Here is an 18,893-nt window from a genome sequence, read left to right as displayed (position 1 = left end):
CAGAATCAAAAATAAATATGGATCAAGGCTCAGAATGAGCTCCTTGATTTGTGCTTTAGAATGACTTTAAAGGTTTAAAGCCTTGCAGAGCAGCCTAAAGCCCACTGCTCTCAATAAGCTAGAAAAAATAAATAACGGTCAGTTCAGGTGTTTTATAAAATATGTGAATCAAGAAATTGTCTATATACCAAACTGAACGATTCTTCTTTACTTCAAAAATCACTTCAAAAATTTTTTTATACATATTTTTATTTAAAAATTCAATGTATAACATGGATGCATAATAACCTAATTTTATTTCAGTGTTAAATTCTGTTTAAAGTAACAGATTATAATAATTGTTTTGCATCAATGCATCGATCCAACAGCTGATGATTCTATACATCGACAGGTCCACAGGACTATCAATTCATGTTGTGCTTTTTTTGTCCTCCGGTCTATTTTTATCCATTTGTTCCTGGACGTAATTCTGACTCCCGTCCTGCGGTGGCGCTAAACCTACTTTGCCCTCCTACCTCGCTTCCTTTAGCCTCTAACACCGAGGCGTGATCATTTTTCAGGGAATGAGGTTTTAATAGGCCTAGGAGGAATACAACTTTGCTACTTCTGTTATTGGCTGCTGTTTCTCAAATAAAATGCATAACAATATTGCAGTTTTCATTGATTTATTTCAAATATAAAACATTGTCTAGTCTGTAAGGCAATAAAAAAAACAACCAATTAATGGAATCGTATCGTGGTTTATTCTTGAGTATTAAAAATAATCGAATCGTTGTTTCAGGAAATTGATACTGAATCGAATCACCATGATGGATGTGATTTACACCCCTATTTATAATTAAAAATGTCAGCTGACCTTCACTGGTTGATGATTTTCTTTATTCAGACCCACTGATTATTAATTGGTTACCCCTGATCTAGAACATGTGGTGTTCTGGTGGATCCAGAACCAGTCTCATCTGAACCCAGATCAGTTCTAAGGATCCTGAAAACTGATCCAATCAGGGCTCCGGAATCTAAAGATCCTCCAGTCAGACTTTTCCTCCAGACTAGGATCCTTTTCCAACCTGATCTGAGATTTAAAATGTCCAACTTGATCTTAGGCAGAGGACATGTCCATCAACCCGTCCTTCATGCTGATGGTATTTATATCCAAGGACTTGGATGCCACCATAACATGGAGAACCAAACCCAGGGAGGACCAGGAGGGAAGGATGTGAGACAGGAAGAGAACCAACAGGAAGCACCGAAATGAAACCGAGCAAACATTGATCTCATTCTGAAGAAGAACCGCAGTAACAGCAGAACTATCCGGGTTCTGAAAGCACACCGACACATGCGCACTTTGACCCTCTGATTTAACTGGATTACCGTTTAGCCCCCCCACCCGCGGCGCTTACCTCTCCACGCGCCAAACCGCCGCGCGACAGTCCGCCGCAGCAGCGCCTTCACCCCTGAAGCCGCCGTGTTTACCCGAACCGGTAAACCGGTACCACCGAACTTTAGCTAAACTTTACTAAAGCGCGCTCCAGCCGGGCGCGCGCAGACAGAAACAGCTGGGCGAAAAGGGGCTGCGGTGATGCATTCAGGGACCGCCGGACAGACCACAGCTGAGAATCTTTAGAAAACATAGAGCCCTCTAGTGATAAAACCTCGGTACTGCTTCTAGATAGCGCGTTAAAACCAATAATGGTAAATATAAATTAAAATAAGACAATTTTTAAAGTGTAATTTGAAAAGTAGTTTCCTAAAATCAATTAACGTCTAAACTTAATTTAAGAAAACTGCACATTTAGACCATATGAAAAGGAATTTTAGTTTTAAAGGTTTTTTTATTCTTCCCGTCCTTATAAATTTAGATTTATTTCAGTTTCCATCTCCATTAATGCTTCAGAAGAAGTTCCATCCAGTCACTGCCCATAATACCAGACAGCCAATCAGCTGTTCGGGAAACAATGACGTGCCCTTCCATTTAAGACCCCATTTAAATCTGAGGCAAAAATTATCTTTGCAATCCCTTTACATGCATCTATTTACTATTGCTATTTTTTACTTTTATTCAGTTACTTTTTATTTAATTATTTATTACTTTTTGCTCAAACCCCTGGTGATTGTTCACTGGAATTTGTACTAGTTTCTATATTATAAAGCATTTTCTAATAAATGTATATAAAAAAAAATCAAATAAAAGATTCCGAGGCAAAAAGAACTCAAACAAAACAACATCAGAATGAAACTATTTGAAAACCAAAAGCAGTTAAAATAAAATACGTTCTTGACAACTTTACAAGCTTTCAATTCTTTATATATATATATTTATTATTATTAAATAGAACAGAAGAAGAATAACGTTGATTTAAATGTTTGCTGTCAATAAATTATTCTGAGATCTGTTTTCCCACAAAACACGGTGATTACAAAGAGAATAACATTAGTTCTTCAACAAGCTTCTTTTATTTGACTAGAAATATAGGATTTCCCTATAGTAAGAAATTACCTTGAACGCATCTGATGTATATAATTAATAAAACCTTTATACAGATCAGTCAAGCAGTTAATCCCGTAAAACTGGTAAACAGGCGGTTTACTTTCCTATCAGAACGATGCAGAACATAAAGTGAACTAGAGCAGACCGCGGTTCTGTTCTGTTCGTCTCCCTGATATCAATAAAGTTTCAGAGTTCAATCCGCCTCCCGGCTGGCTGTCATGGCGGCTTCGGTAGACAGTTGGAGCTGGTTCACGGCGTTAGCTGTGGGAGTTTCTCTGCTCAAATGTCTCTTCATCAACGCTTAGTGAGTGGAAACGTTCACTCGTGGGATGCTGTCGGCCAGTGGGTCCGATTCACACCCGCTGGTTTTTATTTTAGAGGAAAACTTAGCATCAGGCTAACCCCGCTAGCGGCTAGCTACCTTATAAAGAGCGACTTTAAATGCTTAAAAGCGAACTTCAAACTGATAAATGTCAAGTCTGGAGACGTTATTAAAAAATGATGTGTTTAGACTTTATGATGTGATTTTATAAATCAAAATTTAAGGTATAAAGTATATTCTGAGTAAAAGTTGACGTGTTCTAACCAGCAGCCTGAGGAATGGTGAAGCCACTAGATGGCGCTGTTTGGCTGTAGTTGAGGTTCTCAGATCATTTCATTGATTCAGTTCAGAAATTTGAGATCAAACGTCATATATAAGTATATTGTATATTTATATATATATATATATATATATATATATATATATATATATATATATATATATATATATATATATATATAGTAGTTTGTTTTTATTCTGTTTAAATTGAATGAAAATCGAAAATCCGGACCTTTAATTAGACCAATAATATGAATTAAATCCAGAACAGGGTTTCTACAGAGCAGTTGGTCAGAGCCGTGCACAGACTGAACTGCATCAGTTTGGAGTGGATCAGCTGGTTCTGCTCAGGTGCTGAGAAGTCCAGGCCGCTCGTGACCCGGTCCATTTGACCCTGTAACTGGAACCATGGTTTTTCAGAAGAGCTTCTTAGACGGAAGCAAGAAGTTTTCTAAAATGTTCTGTTAGATGGCTGTGTGGCCTGGCTGGATGAAACCCACTGGACCAGAACCAGTTGATAACATGGATTCTGAGCATCTCTCCTCTCTTCTTCCAACATTAGGGGTCTGGATTCTGAAAAGCAGATTTAATTTTACCTGGAGCAGTGGCCCGTTCTTTTCCCTAAGTGGGAGGACTCTGATGCTGTTTCTGGTTCAGCTCCAGTGATGACAGGTTCTAGTTCCGGTTCTGGTCTGCCTCCTGAAGCTCTGACAAACCTTTACCTCGTCAGAAAGATGCTTTACTTTACCTGTCAGACATTTTTCCTTCCACTCAACTTTCCTTCAATGTGCTCTGATTCAGCTCTCTGAGCATCCAGCCTCTCTAGCAGGTCGCTCTGTGTTTTCTTCCTTCATGGACCAGAACCTGAAGATTTCTATGTTAAAGATCCTTCTTGTTGCTTTGAGGTTCTGATTGTTGAGTTTTTAAAATGGGCTGAAATGTAGTAACATCTTCTGGTTTGGTTCCTTAATGCTTTGTGGGTCCAGTGGTACCAGGAGGAGCTGGATCAGAGCAGCTGCTGTGTTTAGATTTGGATCCATTATCAGAGATGCTCTGAATGTTTTATGTTGATAACTGGACCTCAGTCAGGCCCGGCCAGAATTTTTGGTTCTAACATCAGTTCAGGTTCAATGACCCGACCTGGCCCCATGGTTCCGGGTTTCTTAGATTAAAGTGACTCAGAGATCCACTGCAGCAGGATGGTTCTTGGTTCAAGTCTGGGATGTTTGTTTGGACCTGCTTTGATCCGGTTCTGTCTGTCTCCAGTCATTCCACAGACTTTGAGGTCCACAGGAACTGGTTGGCCATCACGCACAGCCTGCCGGTGTCCCGCTGGTACCATGAGGTCAGTACCAGCCAGACCTGGGTTTGGATCCAGGAGAACCTGATAGCCTTCTGACTCGGTGTTCAATCTGTTCCAGAACTCCTCTGAGTGGACCCTGGACTACCCGCCGCTGTTTGCCTGGTTCGAGCTGGGTCTGTCACAGGCGGCGCAGCACTTTGACCCGAACATGCTGCAGGTGGAGAACCTGAACTACGCCAGCCCGTCCACCGTTCTGTTCCAGAGGCTGTCGGTGGTCTTCACCGACCTGCTCTTCATCTACGCCGTCAAAGAGTGAGTCCAGAAGGTTCTGTAAGGGAAACCAGTTCATGATGTTGGGTCCATCAGGGAGTTCTGATGAAACAACCAATCTTCACCTGTTGGGTTGATTCTGAACTTCATTGATCTGGAACCGGATGTTTAGAACAGGAAAACCGAGGAAGCATAAAGAATGGCTGCTGTAGCATCACAAACATTTTAAATCCACAATAATGAGCTAAAAATCAATAAAACTGACCCAGTTAGAGGAACCTCGGTTCTGTTCAGGCAGTTTAGACCAAAGACATCAAACCTAATGTTTCTCCAAGAGTTGGAGCTTTTATGATCCAAACCTTCAGCTGCTTTGAGGAAAGTTAGCGGCTCATGCTAACTAGGGCTGCAACTGACCATTATTTTGCAAATCACTTAATCTGTTGATTACTTTTTTCAATTAATCGATTAATAATCAGATAGCCAACGGTTCCTTAAATAAGACTTCTTATGAAATTAAACCAGGTGAAACTCAAACTTTTCCACCTGTGAAGTCCTGCATAGAGCAGATTGACCGAAGAAAAATTTATTTTTATTATTATTTATTTATTTATTATTTTTTGTTACATGTTTTTTACAGTCTTGGTATAATTACTGCTGTAAGTAGAATCTCTCTACTCTAGCTAATGAAACTTTAATTAATTTCTGGAACATGAATGCATAAAAACCTCATTTTATTTCAGTGCAAAATTCTGTTTAAAGTAACGGATCCCGCACTCCGCTGATTTTTAATTGGTTACCCCTGGCTAAGACGTTAGCAGAGCCTGGCAGCTTTTCAGTCGTACATCTACAGTGTTTACCTGGTCAAAGAAATCAAGGCTTATTAAACGCTGGCGTAATGGAACGTTCATTATTATAAATGTTTTAATAGCTTACCGTCATTATTGTTTAATAAAAAAGATCTGATTTACATTTCATTCAGTCTCAACTGTAATATTTAGGTTTTATTAATGTATGAACAATGGAATGAGGACCCTCTGGCTCTGGTACGGCTGCCTTGACCGATCAACTCAGGATTAGTGATTATAATGACATCATGGTGGTTTATTTCTATAGAAGATGACAGTTCAAACTGCTGAACATCTAAAAAAGTCATTTACATCAGCATAAAGACAACTTGACTAAAGAAAATCATTAAAATAAGAGGAAAAATATATATAAAAATATATGATTAGGAAAGTTGGACTGTAAACAATAAGAATTTATTTTCTATTTGGGTTTTTATCCATTTCCTGTTTTTTTTTGTGAGGTCCTAATTGATGCCTTCTCCTCTCATCTGCGTGCTGATTGGCTGCTCCTTTTCCAGGTGCTGCCGCTGCGTTCAGGTGCAGAAAGGTTCTGTGGAGGTTCTGAACCGGCCGTCTTTCGTCCTGGCCGTGCTGCTGCTGTGGAACTTCGGCCTCCTCCTGGTGGACCGTATCCTTCAGCTGCAGGGTTCTGTTGGTCCAGATGGAGGTTAGATGTGTGTCTGGTTCCTTCATGCCGCTCTCAGACATCCACTTCCAGTATAACGGCTTCCTGTTTGGGTTCCTGCTGCTGTCTCTGGCCAAACACCTGCAGGTACCGACAGCTGCTGGGTTAGACACACTCTTAAAGAAAAGAAAGTCCCCCTAACAGGCGTTTCCTCTTCATTTTCTTACTGATCAGTCTAGGCACCTGCAGGGGGCGCTGCTGTTCGCCATCCTGCTGAACCTGAAGCACATCTACCTGTACGTGGCTCCAGCTTACGGCGTCTTTCTGCTGAGAAGCTACTGCTTCACTAAGGACCACCCAGGTAATGCTAAATAATATCATTATAATACTAAAATGAAGTATTTCTATCCTTAACTCACTAAAGAATGCTAATACACACCTTTAAAAACAGTTTTATGAGTTTTTCTGAGACAATTTTGATGCTTTTTACATTTTCTCAGTTAAACTGCTTGTGTGACGTCATCATCGGACATGCTCAGAGCAGTCTGGTAAAATATGATTAAAACATGTTAATCTGCATTTTATTTGGGTCTTTCTTTAGGTTAACCATTATATAACATAATGTTAACACTAAAGGAAAACATAAAACTTAAGACTAGATTTATGTTTAAATCCAAAGCCGAAAAGCCACTGGAAGTAGCGTTAGGTTCCCATTTCCGATACAGAAAAGGCAGAACAACTGATAAAACAGAAAGGATCTTAAGACGTATCATTAACCTTTAACACATTATAGTTTAGTAAACTTACTATTTTTAAGGAGGGAAAAAACATAATTTAGGTCCATTTCTACTAAATGAAATCGAGGGCGACCCGGATGTAATGAGCTGATGGTACGGGTCGGGCGGTGACATTCGGGGCTGCTTCAGGTTCTGGTTCTGATCCTAGTTGGTCCGTTTCTTCTCCTCCTCCTGCAGACGGCTCCATCCGGTGGAGCAGCTTCAGCCCGCTGCGCCTGCTGGCTCTGGGCTCAATCGTCTCCTCCGTCTTCGCTCTGTCCTTCGGGCCGTTTGTTGCCATGGTGAGTCCCTCCTTCCTCTGACCCCAGACCCACACCCCCCACCCCCACCTGATGATGATGATGATGATGGTGGTGGTGTTTCCAGGGCCAGCTCTCCCAGGTTTTATCCCGACTCTTCCCCTTCAAGCGGGGCCTGTGCCACGCCTACTGGGCCCCCAACGTCTGGGCCCTCTACAACAGCGCCGATAAGCTGCTGGCGGTTCTGGGTGAGGAGATGATTGGACCTGATACGGCAGCAGCTATTGATGATGATGTTCTGGAAGCCGATGAAGGTCCAAACCCTCCTTGTTTTTTCTTCTAGGTGTTCGTCTGAAGCTGGTGAAGGAGGCGGAGCTTCCTCGAGCCTCCATGACGGGCGGGTTGGTCCAGGAGTTCCAGCACGCCGTCCTCCCGTCCGTCTCTCCCGCAGTTACACTCGTTTGCACGCTGCTGTCCATCCTGGTGAGTCTGAACCACGCTGGCCTGTTTGATCGGACCCGCTGGTTACTGAAGGCTGTGTTTTGGTTCTGTTTCCCTGGAGACAAATTTGGACCAATTGACCCAGATCAGTGCGGAAGCCATTTTATTCTGTGGGTTTTTTTCCCCAGCCGGCGCTGCTCTCCATCTGGCGGCGTCCACGCGGGAGCCGGGCCTTCTTGCGCTGCCTGCTGATCTGTGCTCTTGCCTCCTTCATGTTCGGATGGCACGTCCACGAGAAAGCCATCCTCATCGCCATCCTGCCGCTCAGGTCTGACCCTCATCCTGCAGCAGGGGGCGCCATCGCTCCGTATGCACCCGAGTCCTCATGTTTGTTTCTGCCTGCAGCATCCTGGCGGTGGAGAGCAGAGAGGATGCTGGGATTTTCCTGGTTCTGACCACCACTGGACATTACTCCCTGTTCCCGCTGATCTTCACCCCCGCAGGTAAACAGGAAGCTTTTATTCTGAAGGCCGTTTGTTGAAGATAAGCTCAGTTCTGACTCCTCGTCCTGTAGCTCCTCCTGCTTTAACTCATGTCACAGATTAAACAGCATCCAAACGATCCTCTGAGATGTTGGTCCATGTTACCATGACAACATTCAGAGCCGCCGCTGCTCACTGGAGACGGATATCGATGAGAATTTATTGATTCTACTCATTGACCCAAATAGAATCTATTTGTTACACATTTGGAACAAAAACATACAAAATAAATTTATAAGTAAAAGTATTTTAACTCTAGGATAGAGAATTATTAACACTGATGAGAGAAGGAGATTAACAAGACTAAATCAGCTTTAAACAAAAAATCATTAGTATTTACTTCAAACTACTTCTATGAATGTTTTTATATCGTCAGATTTAATTAAAATGCAGCAGAGGAACCGCATTGGATGAGAGGAAGACATGATATAATATCCTGCTACCCAGTGAGACTGACTGATGGCGCTTTGGAGGGGGGAGGGGCTCCCAGCAGGCTTCACACCACAGCCTTAAACATAGAAAATGCTCAATAGATCCATCACTGTGGCTTAGCAGATGTTTTCCAAGCTTCTCTGTAAACCTGAGATGGTTCCACAGGTAGTGATGGACCGGTCCGTCTGGTGCCAACCACCTTCCAACCTCCATTTTAACATTTTTAGTTGTTCATTTGACTCCCGCCAGAAGAAGGAACCAGTTCCAGCTGCTGGTATCTGTTCCATTTGTCCAAACAATCAGCAGACAGAAGTGAACGTTTTGTCCAAACCCTCAGCCACCCTGATGGTCTGACTGTTGACTCCCTTCCTTCCTTTATTGGGAAGCTCTCCAGGATTCATGGGTTGCTTTGATCTTCTGGGTTCTTCTGCAGACGGACCGGTTAAAGTAGAGCAGAGTCTCCTGGAGGCCTGAGAGAAAACGCCCCCCTGAGTTTATCGTTTGGTTTTTGTTTCGGGACGTTTAATGAGACGTGTTGATGTGGTTCTGTTGGTTGAAGGTTCTCCTAAATGTTCTGACTCGTGTTTCCAGAGCTGCCGATCAAAGTGTGCCTGATGCTGATGTTCACCGTCTTCTCCTTCTCTGCCCTCGGGAAGCTGCACAGGTAAAGGAACACCTGTCACCGGTCCGGTTCTGTCGGTCCAATCTGAGTCTGGATGTAATCGGATTACTGTCCCCTCAGGGCCCAGGGCTCTCTGCTCCGTCCTCTGGAGATCGTCTACCTGCTGGGGCTGGTTGCTGTGGCGATCGGGTGCGAGTTCATCTTCCCTCTGTCACCGTGGCAACAGAAGCTGCCGTTCCTCCCCCTGTTGGTGACCTCGGTGTACTGCGCCCTGGGGGTCAGCTACTCCTTCCTGCGTCTATACGTCACTCTGCTGCGCTCAGACGGCAAAGCCAAACAGCTGTGAGGTCAGAAGGTCCAAACGGGCCGGTGCCAGCTGCTTCTGGGAGACACTGACACAGAACTAATGGACCCCTGAGGAGGAAAAAGGTTTTCAGCCTGGGTTCTGGTCACATCTGTTCAGATACGGTCCAGCTTCCCATCCGGCTGCTGAAGAACCAAGTGGAAAAAATGTTTAACGTGAGGAAATGTTTGGTCAAAGACGGGCTGATGGGTTGAAGATGTTTAGGACCAAAGATCTGCTGAATGTTTTTCTAAATAAAGAAATAATTTAACACTGCTGCGTTTCTCTTTCATTGGTACTTGTTAGGACTGAGACAAAGATGGCGGCTCGGGTTTGAGATGCCGCCTCATTGAAATACAGGTAGCGGCGTGGAGCCCGTTCCTTAATCTATTTTATAAAATATTTGAATCAAGGAATTGTCTATATACCAAACTGAACGATTATTGTTCCTCTATTTCAAAAAACAGTTAATTTAAGAATTCAATGTATAACATGGATGCATAAAAACCTAATTTTATTTCAGTGTTAAATTCAGTTTGAAGTAACAAAATGTCTCCAGACCTTTACTGGTTGATGATTTTCTTTATTCTGAACCGGCTGATTTTTTCTGCAGTTTAGAGCAATCGGAGCCTTTTCGAAGCGCCGTTTGGTTCTGTAAAACTTTAAAGTTGCCAAATCCATAAACGATGATTTCAAATCTAGAGAATACTTGCAGGTTTTTTTACTGTCCTTGATCTCGCTAAGGCGTTCTTCTGCATACCCATCCAGGAAAGCTGCCAAGAGCCGTTGGCGTTCACCTTTGAGGGTCAACAACACACGTATACCAGGTTACCGCAGGGTTTTGTTTTTAACAACTTGTAAAAACAAGTGAAAACATGTAACCAAACAAAAAACACTGAGATGCTAACCCAGGGCAGTTTGTTCAAAAACTTTATTAATAAGGCAACAAAACACAAATATCAGTACCATGTACAATAAAAGTGCCTTTAAATCTGATATGATTTTATGAACACCAGGTTATTGCTTTAGCCGCCATCAGAGCGAGCTCCAAACTGATTCTATGATCAATAATTTCTGATATGTTGGTTATTTTAAGCAGAGAATAATCTTGAAGAGTTCCTACGTCCTCACCAACAGGGAGCCAGTTGGCTTTGATGAATGCTGAAGTTTTTCCTTCAGCTGAAGATAAAACAAGTTTGTCTTCAAGTGTCAGTTGAGTGTTGATTAGCCAGAGACGGACAGATTATTCAGCTGAAAGTCACATTTTTTATGTCACTTTGGTTAAATCGGCTTCAGACTGAATTCCGTTCATTTTAGGCTGCAGAGGGAAATATGGCCACCAGAGGTTTCCATCACATCAGAGCTAACGAACCTCAGAGACCGAAGGATATAGTTTATGATACTTGGGGTGTGAATATATTTGCTGAATGGGTTTGATTTATTTTTAAGAACCACACATGGATGGAATTTGGGCCCCAAAAAAGGAAAAAATGTCATAATAACCAAACGTGAAGATTTTCTTTAAGCTAAAGGCCACATTTTGAGCTTTCCTATCTATTCACCTTCTGGAAAAAGAATCCTGAAAAAAACAGAATCTTTCCTTGTTGACCACTCGATGTCAGCAGCTGTTTCATTCTGGGTCTCTCATTTCTGACGATGGTTTTCCTCCACGAGGAACCTGTTGGTTCCTTAATGAGAGGAAGCTGTAAATCCTGCATTAGGTGAGATAAATCCGTCCTTCAGAGTCCGTCCTGCTGGCCTGGATTTTCCTGCTCTGACCTGCGATGGTTCATGGACTGGCCTGGAGCAGGAGGAGCAGAGTCTGAGGATTAATTGATCTTTAAATGTTTCAAGAGGACTTTCGGTGTGTTTCAGTCACACATTGCCGCTAAATGCTTCCAATGACATCAGGGGCCATCAAGAGGTAAAGTTTCTTCCTGGGTTCAGAAAAAACGCCTGAGAAGTTCTCTATAAATATGGATCCCAACTTTTTCTCGGCTCCTCAAAGCAACAGGAAACCAAACAGATCTTTGGGATCAAATATGATGGAAAATATTGTCAATAAATCCTCTCATTTAATAATTATTGTATAAAAAGTCATAAATCTCTGTGGGTAAAAGTGCTCAAAGATCCTCCCTTTCAAAATAAATAAATACCAACCTAAATATTATTACTCTCTGAAGGAACTGAAGTTAATGTTTCATGGAATCCATCAGGGAGACACTTCAGTCCTAAAAAAAAATCAGCCGCTTCCGATCTGAAAATCCCCAGATCTTCCCAGGAGAACCTTTGAGGAAAAGGACGAGTGGAAGAGTTGGATCAGAATCGCGGTGGATGTGGGTCAGCGTGAGGTTCTGTGGGTTTGGATCGCATTGATGGGTAGATTTTAGACGTCCACCGGGAATCCTGCCATTCGCTTAATCGGCCGTTACATCGTGATCTCTGGTCTTCAGTTCTGGATGGCGGACTCTCGGCTGTTCACGATGATCTCCAGAACCGGTGTCAGGTCCATCAGGTTCTTCAGCATTTCCATGATGTCCGGATGTTCCTTGGCTCCGTCGATGAACTCTTCCAGCGTCAACTCACCTGGAAAGAGGTCAAAGGTCAACATGAGGCGGCAAACCAGTTCAGGTTCTGGTTCTGGACTGGATGCTCTCCTTACCTTCACCCTTCACATCAATCCGCTCAAAGATGAGCGTGACGATCTCCTCCGGGTCGATGTCCCTGTTCCGTGTGATGTCCTGGATGGCCTGTAAGGGGAGACAGACGCACAATATCTGTCAGCGCGATGGAACCGAGTGACCATCTGATTGGTTCTGGTCATTTGGATCCTTTGTTTGCTTCTCTGGGCAGATTGATGATTATGAGAGTTAAATGCATTTTTCAACTAATTATATTTGGACTCGTTTCGGTTCTGATGATCAGACCAAATGAACCAAGGGGCCTCCTGTTGGCATAGATAAGGGTCAGTCCTTATCCAGGCTGAGGAACCAGAACCCGGCTGCTTCATCGAGCCGTTTGTCACAAACCGATCCGTCCCGGGTGCATGATCCGTTCTGCGCATGCGCCATCAGCACAATGGCACATGCGCATCCAGATATACATCTGGGTCGCCCTCTATTTTATTTAGTTAAAAAGACCTTAATGACATTTTTCCCTCCCCAAAAATAGTAAACATACAAAATATAATGTGTTAAAGGTTAATAATGTATTTCCTGAGAAAATAAATGCCTTAAAATCCTTTCTGTTTTATCACTCTGTGCCCAATCTGCACCGGAAATGGGATCATACGCTACTACCGGTGACTAACATTTTCGGCTTTGGATATAAACATAAATCTAGTCTTTTTGAGTTTGTTTTTGTTTCATTTTAACACTGTGGTATTATAAAGATGTGTAGTAGCGTTGTTTAGTGAGTTAAGGAGAGTTAAGGATGTATATCTGTTCGTGCATAAGCCGGACGGATCATGCTTCCAGAACGGATCGAGTAGTGACACCGTTTACTGTTTGGTACCAGAAAGTAGAAACAGAAACACCCAAAAATGAGTGGAGGCGAATTTTAAAAAGAAACTGCAGGAACTCGGTCCGGTTTGTTTAGAACCTTAACTGTCGGGATCAGAACCAAATTTAAAGGAAATCTTCAGAGAAAACAAAATCAGAATAATTTTCTATCAACGGCGAGACAGAACCAGGAAGAATTCTGGGTGGTTCTGGTGGATCATGTGAGCTCTAAGTACAGAGAGTTCAGTCAGCAGATTAACACTCGGCTAATTTCAGAGTTAATCCGTCTCTGTTGGCTGCTGCCTCAGGTCCCAGTTAAACCTCCTTCGTCTTCATCAGGCTCCTGTTATGAGCTGGATTCAGCAGCGATGAAGATCACAGAAGGTCGAATGCTTAACTTTGTTCATGAGGAAATTTGAAGCGTTTCTTTTTTCATTAATCCCAGTGATTCTGGTTTCTTTGGGCTGAGAAGAAGATAAGGAGCAGAAACCAAATTCCTCAAATTTCTACCTGAAATTTAGTGGATTTAAAACAATATTTTGGGAAGAAGAAACTTTAAAGACTTTTAATCTGAGTCAAATCTAGCCAGAATTTTATTTTAAATGTTTTAGATTAAAACTTAAAGTTAGAAAAAATATATATTTTTCCTTCTTTTCCATTCAGAACTTTTCATTCTTCCCATTTTCAAACTTTCAGACTCGTTTTGCTTGTTTTGTGTTTCTGTCTAGAACCCCTACACTTTTTGCTCCTGTCAGAACCTTCCTACATAAAGGCTGATTTATACTCAGAAACCAGGTCGTCTGCGTGTGTCGCAGTGAACGCAGAGACGCCCCTCTGATGCATCTGTCCAGAATTGTAGGTGACCGCAGACAGGAGGCCTCTGATTGGTCAAATCTACATCCGCTCTACATTACGCATATTTTCTGTTTGGTACATTAGCGGCTTGTTTTGTTTGTATGACCGCCATTGTGGAAAACGACTCCTAAAGATGGACCAGCTAGAAGAGTGAGGTGCGTGAGAACACAGAGACCCTTTTTCCACCTAGATCCCCGCTCTTTTTTGCCCTCATGTCACTCCATTATCGCAAAAACTTGCCCCCACCTCCTCACCGCCTTAGCCATATCTACACACACAGCTAGTTCCTGATTGTCCCTCTTGCGTTGTGGCGTAGAATAACATAGTGCAGACCACGCTTCAAAATTGAGCCTAAAGGCCAATTTATGCTTCTGATGCATAGCCTCTGCAACCGTCAAATCTGTATCTGTGACCACGGCCCCCGGGCAGAGGTTCTTCAACCGTCGTTGCGCACCTCAAAAAATCCTGACTACGAGTCAGACGGTTGCAAACCTGCGCAGACCTCAAGCGGAAGTGAGCAGACGAAAAAGAAGCTGTCCTTGGTATGCCCTTCTGGCTGTCTGTGTGGTCAACCTTCTCGATTCAGTGCTGGACGCGCCTTTTTTAAAAACCGAGGAACAACCATGATTGACAACAACAACGAAAGGTTAGTCTGTCTTTTTGCCAACTCCATTAACAGAACCAGTTCCCCTTCAATGTCAAGCAGTGTCGCAGGCGCCGCCGAAGTTCTCGTGACCATCTGCCGAAGACCTCGCAAGTTCTTGAATAGGCTCCCACTTGCGCTTTGGCGGGAAACTGATGCGCATCCCTAGAAATTCCAGACCGATGGTGCAGAAGCATACCAGCAAAACTGGTTAATGACCAGACCCAAGCGACATTTAATGTCTGCCGATGCAGAAGTCTAATCTGCCCTCAAAAATACCTGTGACAAGCTCACTGCAACACCGCTGCGGGAGGATAAACAGCCCTTAAGGATTGTAGCTTTGCTCCACTCGTTTCCTCTGGGTCTGGTATGGACTCTCTAGAACTTGACCCAGTTGCCCCCAAACCTCTATGAACTAATCTGCTGGTTTGTTGAGACACGCCGTCTAGATGTTAAATGCTAAAGCATGGACATAACAACGCCCCTATTTATGCCAAAACTTTCATTTCTTGGCTGGTGTCTTCATTTGAGATAACATTTACGTTGTCTGGTACAGCAAATATAGCCCGCAGTATTATGCTGCCTCTCCTGAACTTCCGAGCTGGGATGGTGCCGTCAGACTGATTTCTTCTTTCTTCTGAATGTAAAAAAGAAATATGGCCTGGTGCCTTTAGGACTGCTGTTAATCGCAAGGTTCATTTTCCAGCTTTACAGGAAAAGGTTTGAGGCGCTTTTTTAAGAAACTCCTCCTCCTGTGGCTCCATCAGAAGCTTGCTAACCGTTCTTCATCAAGACTTTCTTAAAGAGCTTAAAGCTACAGTGACCTCTGTGTATGTAAACTTCTGGCTCTGAAGAAAGTAATAAAGCTGATCTTTAAAGATTTATCCCTCATTATTCAGCCTTTTAGTTAGAAATCATCCAAACTGAACTGAAATTTTGACTTTAGTTTTTATTCTAGGTGAACTAGTCCTGAATCTGAAACGGACAAGCAGTAACTCAGGTCCAGAGTTAATCTGTACAAAATAAATTCTGCTCTAACAAATAGATTAGGAGTAATCTGGTGTCCAGGTCTGTAAAGTGGATTTAAAGCCTTCTGGGCTGAGAAGCTCAGACGGTTTTAGATTTGCAGTTTTTGTAGCTCCTAAACAAAGAACAAGCAGCTTAAAGACAAAACAGAGCGATTCAGAATGGGCCCTGCTGGGTCCCCTGAGAGTCCGGGTCAGACACAAACTCAACCATCTAACTGTTTACAGCTCAAAAATCCTCCTGAAAGCCCACCTCATGCCATCTGTTCATTGCTTCCTTCATGTTTAGGTTCTCTTCACTCAGGCTGCATTTATCACCTTCTGTCAGTAGGGGGCAGAGTTTAGCATGATTTAATCTAACTCTCCTCAGCTGTACCTGTATGTAAAGAGGTTCATTCATAACTATTTCAGGATTGCCTTCATTAAGCCTGATTGTTAATTGATAAATTAATCGGTTGACCTCTTAGCATTTCTATTACGGAGGCCTGCAGGACCAAAAACTGAGTAGATGGAATTAAAAATGTTCTGGTGATGCAGTGAATTGACAGGTTGTTAATTTATGTCAGATAAAACAACTAAGCTCCTAATGGCCTCAGTCATAATGTGACCCAATGGTTTGCAAATAAAGCAGATGATATGGTGATATAAACAACTCACTGTGAAGATGGTTTCCAGCTCATCCTTGTCGATTTTCCCGTTGCCGTCCTGGTCGAACAGTTTGAAGTACCACTTCAGCTTCTGGTTGATTTCTCCTTTCAGCAGCAGGCTGATGGCAGCGATGTACTCCACAAAGTCAATATAGCCGTCCTGCAGACAGAGCAGGGAGTAAAAACCCACACCAGGTTCTGAGTCTATTTAAAGCTTCACTGCCTGGTACTGATTAAGGACCCAAAGAAAATAGAATAGATTAAGTCTAAAATACAGTATGTGTTAATTCAATTCAATTCAGTTCACCAGATCATCCAGTCAAATTGATTCAAAGGTTTATATCTAAGGCAAACTAGTTGATTGTAACGGCTCCTTGACTCGAAAGCAATCCCTCACACTGAGCATGCTTCTTGCGACAGTGGAGAGGAAAAACTCCCTTTTAACAGGAATAGTTTTAATAGGAATAGAAACAGTTAGAATATCTTAATTTTAAATACAAGGAGAATAAATTAACTGATCAAGACTTTTATACCTTAAAGAAACTTTAAACATCAAGATGGTGAACGACTAATAAATCACCTCACATAATAAAATAGGATTACAAATCAAGTTAAGATCAAAGGAATAGACAAAAATAAATAAAGAAAAATAAGTGATCATCATTATCTCAGTAGAGATTCCCAGACTTCCCTGTCCCCAGAAATCTCCTCCAGCCCTGCTGGGGGAAGCCAAAGGGGCTCCATTGCCAGGTGACAGTCCCTCCATCCTGGCCATCTTTTTCCCTCACTCATGAACAATACCCCAAGATACTTGAAGTTCTCCACTTGAGGCAGGAACTCTCCATGACCTGAAAAATGCAAGGTGGAGCTGATTCTCATCTCGGCTACTTTGTTGTTGACCCATAGTCTTTCTCCATGGTCCCTCTAAACTCCTCCAAGGCCTGTCTTTGCTGCGGCAATCACTGTTCACACTGCAATCATGCTTACTGCCTCAGGAGTCCAACAAACCAACTAGGCTCATTAAGACTCCATCTTTAACTTGATGACATCCCTCACTGCTGTTGTCCCCCGCTGGGTTCCACTTGAAACCTGTACAGAAACAGCTTCAGGCAGACCCATACCCTATAGTGAAGGTATCACTCCACCTTCTGCTCAAGCTCAGACTCTTTCACCCAGCGAGGAGAGATCTGACATCCCCACAGCCATTTTAATTGTCCATGGATCAGATTTGACTGCTGCCCAATCTTAACTGTGCCTCATTGTTCCCCCTGCAGGTAGTGGGCCCCCTTAGGGATGCATTTGCATCAGTCTTTATGGCCTGGCCAGGCCATGTCCTGCAAGGAGGAACCTGACAGCCAGGGCACTTCCAACCAAGCCTGGCTCTAGGGTGAGGTTCCAGCTCTGTTGTACATGGTGTTGTCACTTGCCTTGATCTCTTTGGCTTTTTGAAACTCCTCTTTGTCTGACCCGTCACCCAAAGCGTGTTTACCTGGGAGACCCTACCAGAGGCATTTGAACCCCCAACAACTTTCTCTAGGGCAGTGGATTCAGACTCAGATCCTCAATGGTCTATGTCCTACATCTTTTGTGTCTCTGGTTCAACACACCTGAAAATATGAACTAATTAGTAGAGCTTGATCGTTGCTTCTGCAGCGGTTAAGCTATCTGATTCAAGTCTTTAGAACAAGGGATCCATCTAAATGTAGTAGGATGCCGGCCCTCAAGGTTTGAGTTAGAGACCCCAGCTCTAGGTTCATCCAAGCCCTGAACCCCTCCTTCAAATTAAGGTTGTGGCTGAAGTTTGAAAATAACAGAAAAAAAATCTGAATAAAACCGAGAAACAGTAATATTCCTATAAAAATAACTTTTTTCTTTAATAAAAGTGAAGAAATGTAGAACATGTTACTAACTGAAAGAATCCAGGACATCAGAATAGCTTGAGTCCTGTCAGAGCATCATGGTAATAAGCTTTGGAGGTGATCACAGGTAGAAAATATCTGATCATACCATGACACTATGGGTTGGTGATGTTCTGATGATATCCAGGTTGACAGTAAATGATGAGCAGAACCAAACTGGACTAGAAAGTTATTAAAATCCTGAAACCAAGTAGCAGCTTCAGGGAACAACTGAGACCTCCAAGGCCTCAATCAGCATCAAGAACAGGCATTCATCAATAGTTGATTCCAAAGAGCCCAGTTACTACCCGGAAACAGAGGAATTTGGTGGAAACAGCCCACTCTTTACAAAGAGGTAAAGACAATCATGAGCTCAGTAAAAAAGTCAGTATGCCGGTTCCTATGTTGAGAATCCCTTGTTTTACTTCCTTCCCAAACCCGTTCTGGTCTCTCTAGCGCTGCACTGGACTCCTGCAAAGGATATGGCATACATTTCTAAAGGTCCTGGTCATTGAAATTAGGTGAAACTGACCAGTCGGGTTCACCCATAGCTGAGCCTCATCACCAGCCTGTCCGTTTCTTTTCAGAACCAAACATAGCAGCTGTTTGGGTTCAGTTAACTGAACTTTGAACAAGTCACCGAAGTACTGAAAGAAGGTTCTGCATCTTAGTGCTTGATTAAAACCAGAAAGGAGGAACAATGCCATCCATCCATCCATCCATCCATCCATCCATCCATCCATCCATCCATCCATCCATCCATCCATCCATCCATCC

General features: G+C 42.9%; 3 protein-coding genes across 3 annotated transcripts in view; 1 reads left to right on the top strand and 2 right to left on the bottom strand.

Moving 5' to 3' along the window:
• The window catches only part of ccdc90b (coiled-coil domain containing 90B), a 7,943-nt gene extending 6,343 nt beyond the window's left edge, over positions 1-1,600 (bottom strand). The window contains exon 1 of the mRNA XM_015371819.1: positions 1,401-1,600. The gene's annotated coding sequence lies outside the window, so the exon portion shown is untranslated. The remainder of the gene's footprint in view (positions 1-1,400) is intronic.
• A 1,090-nt stretch (positions 1,601-2,690) lies between these two features.
• Positions 2,691-9,808, top strand: alg8 (ALG8, alpha-1,3-glucosyltransferase). Its single transcript, XM_015371816.1, has 13 exons — positions 2,691-2,792; positions 4,356-4,434; positions 4,511-4,704; positions 6,026-6,135; positions 6,212-6,279; positions 6,367-6,493; positions 7,107-7,210; positions 7,296-7,416; positions 7,512-7,651; positions 7,798-7,937; positions 8,015-8,112; positions 9,175-9,247; positions 9,326-9,808. The coding sequence occupies exons 1-13, from the start codon at positions 2,707-2,709 to the stop codon at positions 9,549-9,551; spliced, it is 1,566 nt and encodes a 521-aa protein (XP_015227302.1). The 5' UTR covers positions 2,691-2,706; the 3' UTR covers positions 9,552-9,808.
• Positions 9,809-11,997: 2,189 nt separating this feature from the next.
• The window catches only part of LOC107082938 (guanylyl cyclase-activating protein 1-like), a 7,593-nt gene continuing 697 nt past the window's right edge, over positions 11,998-18,893 (bottom strand). The window contains exons 2-4 of the mRNA XM_015371835.1: positions 16,229-16,378; positions 12,211-12,298; positions 11,998-12,134 (exon numbers count right to left, since the gene is read on the bottom strand). Coding sequence (XP_015227321.1) covers positions 11,998-12,134; positions 12,211-12,298; positions 16,229-16,378 — 375 coding nt within the window. The remainder of the gene's footprint in view (positions 12,135-12,210; positions 12,299-16,228; positions 16,379-18,893) is intronic.

Source organism: Cyprinodon variegatus, unplaced genomic scaffold (assembly GCF_000732505.1).
Source record: "Cyprinodon variegatus isolate N-32 unplaced genomic scaffold, C_variegatus-1.0 Scaffold65, whole genome shotgun sequence".
Classification (NCBI taxonomy): domain Eukaryota; kingdom Metazoa; phylum Chordata; class Actinopteri; order Cyprinodontiformes; family Cyprinodontidae; genus Cyprinodon; species Cyprinodon variegatus.
This window is presented reverse-complemented; position numbering and strand designations above follow the sequence as displayed.